This window comes from Anopheles arabiensis, chromosome 3 (genome assembly GCF_016920715.1).
Source record: "Anopheles arabiensis isolate DONGOLA chromosome 3, AaraD3, whole genome shotgun sequence".
NCBI lineage: Eukaryota > Metazoa > Arthropoda > Insecta > Diptera > Culicidae > Anopheles > Anopheles arabiensis.
In genome coordinates, this window is record NC_053518.1 from 43597133 (window position 1) to 43600574 (window position 3442).

The following is a 3442-nucleotide window of genomic DNA, read 5'->3' on the forward strand; positions in this document are numbered from 1 at the left end:
GAGAGTAACGGAAATTTGACACTTCAGCATGATCGTAGGATTGCAGAATAAAATTACCAGCGGAGCGAGTGTTGCTGACCACAGGCACGGGCAATCATTGACGAATGGACTATTTTGGATTAGCTGCGGGTGCAGCTCAGTAGTACACTGACACTTGGTAGGTCCTGGAAATTGGCCGGTCACAGTCGTTTAACAATTCTGAAACTATTACACACACACACAAAAATGTATAAATAAAATATTAAACTAAAGGGAAACCGATGTAACCGGGACTCGATGCCGTCCTGCAAATGACAGCTTTCGATAGCACAAAAGCGAATTAAGGACTTCGGGAGTGATCACTGATTGCGACACGACACACACAACATCCCGTTTTTTTTAGTGTGTAGAATAATAGTTTTTATATCAAAGATTTGCATATGTCCCTTGTCTAGTCTTTCAAATGGGCATCTGTTCCGAGACACACAAAAAATGTATAGCATGTTTTTAAATCCTTCGAGTTAACGACTGTACCTCGAGGCCTCATCAAATGTTGAAACAGCTTTAAAGTCATTTTTTTTATTTTCATTCTTTTCGGTTAAAAGAAAGAGCTTGTTGGTTTTTGTAAGCAACCGCAATCATTGTAAATAAGAAATCAGTATTTTATGATATTTCCGAAATTGGGATGATGTTAAGGATACTGTGAAGAGCTACTTTGAAGCTTGTAAATCTTTCCATATTGTGGACAGGATTCTGTATAGAGAGGTAGCTTCGCATGGAAGACGACTGTACACTAGAACGCAAAACGTGCGAATCATTTTATCATCAACATTCATAATACGTATGACCGGAGAATGTGAATGTTTTTTTTTTAAAGATGACCTGGAATACAAACTGTTTGCTGTCTACTGACGACGGAGAACTAACGTTTTCCACAAAGTTTCATAATGGTACTAAAATAAAACCAACGGCATATTCAAAACATCGCAGATTTTTAGTACAAAACAACTTTGTAGCGTTCCGTCATTTGACATTTCAAGCGTTTCCTTGCCCATTTGTCATTTGAAGCGTTGCACTGGCCCTATCTGTCATCAACAATGTTTGTTGTTCAAAGTGGTGCAGTAAAATTCAAGCAATTTTCGCGAAGTTTTAGTAGTTTTTCGCGTTTTGCAATCAGTTGTAGTAGGAGCACTGCCGTAGGAACTACTTCGCCACTATGTGGCAAACACTCGCCGCGTACTCTGGCCGCGTGGTCGCCAAGCACAGCAAGTGCCTTCGGCGGCTCGCCGATGGTAAACAACAATCACAACATTGTGCAAATGCGATGGAACTCCACCGATGAACAATCTTCCCGTCAGCGGATTCGCAAACGACTCATGCTGATGGATTTCCCGCAGCTGGTGTGGCCTTCGGTGATAAAAACCATCCGGAACTGGATCATGGTTCACTTCATCATCCGGCCGTACTTCGACCGGGAGTTTTCCCTTCCCGAATTCATTCAGGGAACGAAACAAGCTTTGCAGGTTTGTTCCCTTGTCTCGGACCATGGTTGTTCTTCAAGAAGTACCCCATGCTTACGATTTTTTTTTATTCTTACAGGTTGTATCTTCATCGCTTGCCGGAGGCGAAGTGAAGCAGTTGGAAGGATTGGTTGACCGAGCGGCCTTAGCGGATCTAAAACAGTCACTAGCAAAAATGTCCGTCGCCGAACGATATGACATACAGGTGGAGAAAGAGGATGTATATTTCTCCTTTCCCTACCAGGTCGGCGTAATGTTTGACGAATCGGACGACGACAGCCAGAAGCGATTCGTTGAAATAACGATGGTTTTCCACGTGCTGAGAGGCCTCAAGGGAATGATCGAACGTGGCGAAACGGTCCCGCTGAATGTGGGGTAAGTCGGTGGACTTTGCAGTTTAATCCATCGAATGCAGAGTTTTTCACTATCGAACCTTACCTCGCGCAGGGTCCTGCCAGAATTCCGGGACAAGATTAGCATCTGCAACTATCGTTTCATCAAGGAGTTTACCAAAGGCGTCGACTCGGACTGGACTGTGAATGTAGTGAATCACTTCAAGCCAAGTGACTACGTCGAAGAATAACCGTACCTGTTCCAACGACAACGCAACGAAACACCTCAAACCTGATCACGATGGGAACCACAGCCGGACAGGAGCGCGCTGTATGTAGCAAACAAATAAAGAAGATAAAAGTGTATATCCCCTTGGTGGATGATTAGTGTAGGCTGTGGCAAGTGTGATAAGTGGTCAGCGCAACAATATCGCTGATAAGCAAACCGTGGTCAAAATATCATGATACTATTGAATCCGATTCGCGGACGAAAATATGAAAACCAGTTTCTGTCGATGCTGTCAAATTCGGAACAAAGGTAAATTTTGATAGATAATGAATTTACATTTATCTGGCGCTTGCACAACGGACCCCATGTTCCAGGCTTTCCATCTCTATTGTATGGAAAGCTATCTTCGCGACCTAGAACGGTTACGAGGTTCATCAAACCCCGCGCAGACGAGAAGCACTGCTCCATTATTCTTATCAAATTCCTTGTCCAAGTCCAAGGACTTTAGCTTGATGGTCTCTCGTAACGCCCTCCCTTTCAAAAAACCAGATGGCCAGAGTTTCGAATGTGTGCGGCGTACGGTGGCGCTGGAAACAAGAACAGCTTGGGCTCGTTCCATGCGGTTCATTGAATTGCAAGTCGGGCATCGGTTCTTGCGTCATTTACGTGCCACAAGACAACTAGCACCTGCAGAGATGTGCATCTGTGCGTCCCAGTTCCGCGTCGAAAGCGTGCCGGCAGTTGGTACTTTTCCTGATGATAATCATCTTCAGTGAAAATGTGGCGAATGTAGTAAATAGAATAGAACACACTTTCACATGCGCAAAGATCGTGACTGAAGATGTCTCTGAAACCCCTTGAAAGGCTACTGCAAGGACAAACATTTCTAAACACGATTACGGCATACAGCAGCAGCAGAAACCGGCCGCACACAATCTTCGCGCGTATGTGACCCACTAATGGCACGCGTTCGATGGCGCATCACACATTATGTACTTTCTTTTCGATTTCAAAACGCTTCTCGCGACTATTACTGCAAGCGAATGCGCCGTTCAGCATCGTTATGTGTTCAGCGCCTCACGATGAAATGGCTTCTTGTCCACACATAAGCCAGTGCACTAGTTTTTTTAGAGAAGCAATATTTGCACTCGCTTTTATACACCCCGTCAGACTTAGGGCACCAACTAAGCGAGAGTAAAAAGAAAACGAAACTCGGCAATGATTATGTGTTTTGCGAGCAACGCGATGTAACGCATACTATGAAACCATCAGCTGCTATACAGCGCCGTAAAAGTCTAGCGGGGCACTCTACTCTGGCAGATGATAATGTGTCTCCCTTTCTGCAACTGATAAGGGGGCGACCAGCCGTGGGTCCTCACACG

General features: G+C 44.7%; 1 protein-coding gene across 1 annotated transcript; it reads left to right on the top strand.

Moving 5' to 3' along the window:
- Window positions 1-1042: 1042 nt before the first annotated feature.
- LOC120904986 (m-AAA protease-interacting protein 1, mitochondrial) lies at window positions 1043-2223 on the top strand. The gene is made up of 3 exons (XM_040315584.1): window positions 1043-1502; window positions 1579-1874; window positions 1947-2223. The coding sequence occupies exons 1-3, from the start codon at window positions 1077-1079 to the stop codon at window positions 2080-2082; spliced, it is 858 nt and encodes a 285-aa protein (XP_040171518.1). The 5' UTR covers window positions 1043-1076; the 3' UTR covers window positions 2083-2223.
- The last annotated feature ends 1219 nt before the right edge of the window (window positions 2224-3442 follow it).

Excerpts from the sequence above, each read along its gene's own strand:
- LOC120904986 (XM_040315584.1), top strand. The coding sequence starts at position 1,077 with ATGTTTGTTGTTCAAAGTGGTGCAGTAAAATTCAAGCAATTTTCGCGA. Across the intron at positions 1,503-1,578 it reads GAACGAAACAAGCTTTGCAG|GTTGTATCTTCATCGCTTGC; the intron begins GTTTGTTCCCTT and ends TTATTCTTACAG. Across the intron at positions 1,875-1,946 it reads ACGGTCCCGCTGAATGTGGG|GGTCCTGCCAGAATTCCGGG; the intron begins GTAAGTCGGTGG and ends TACCTCGCGCAG.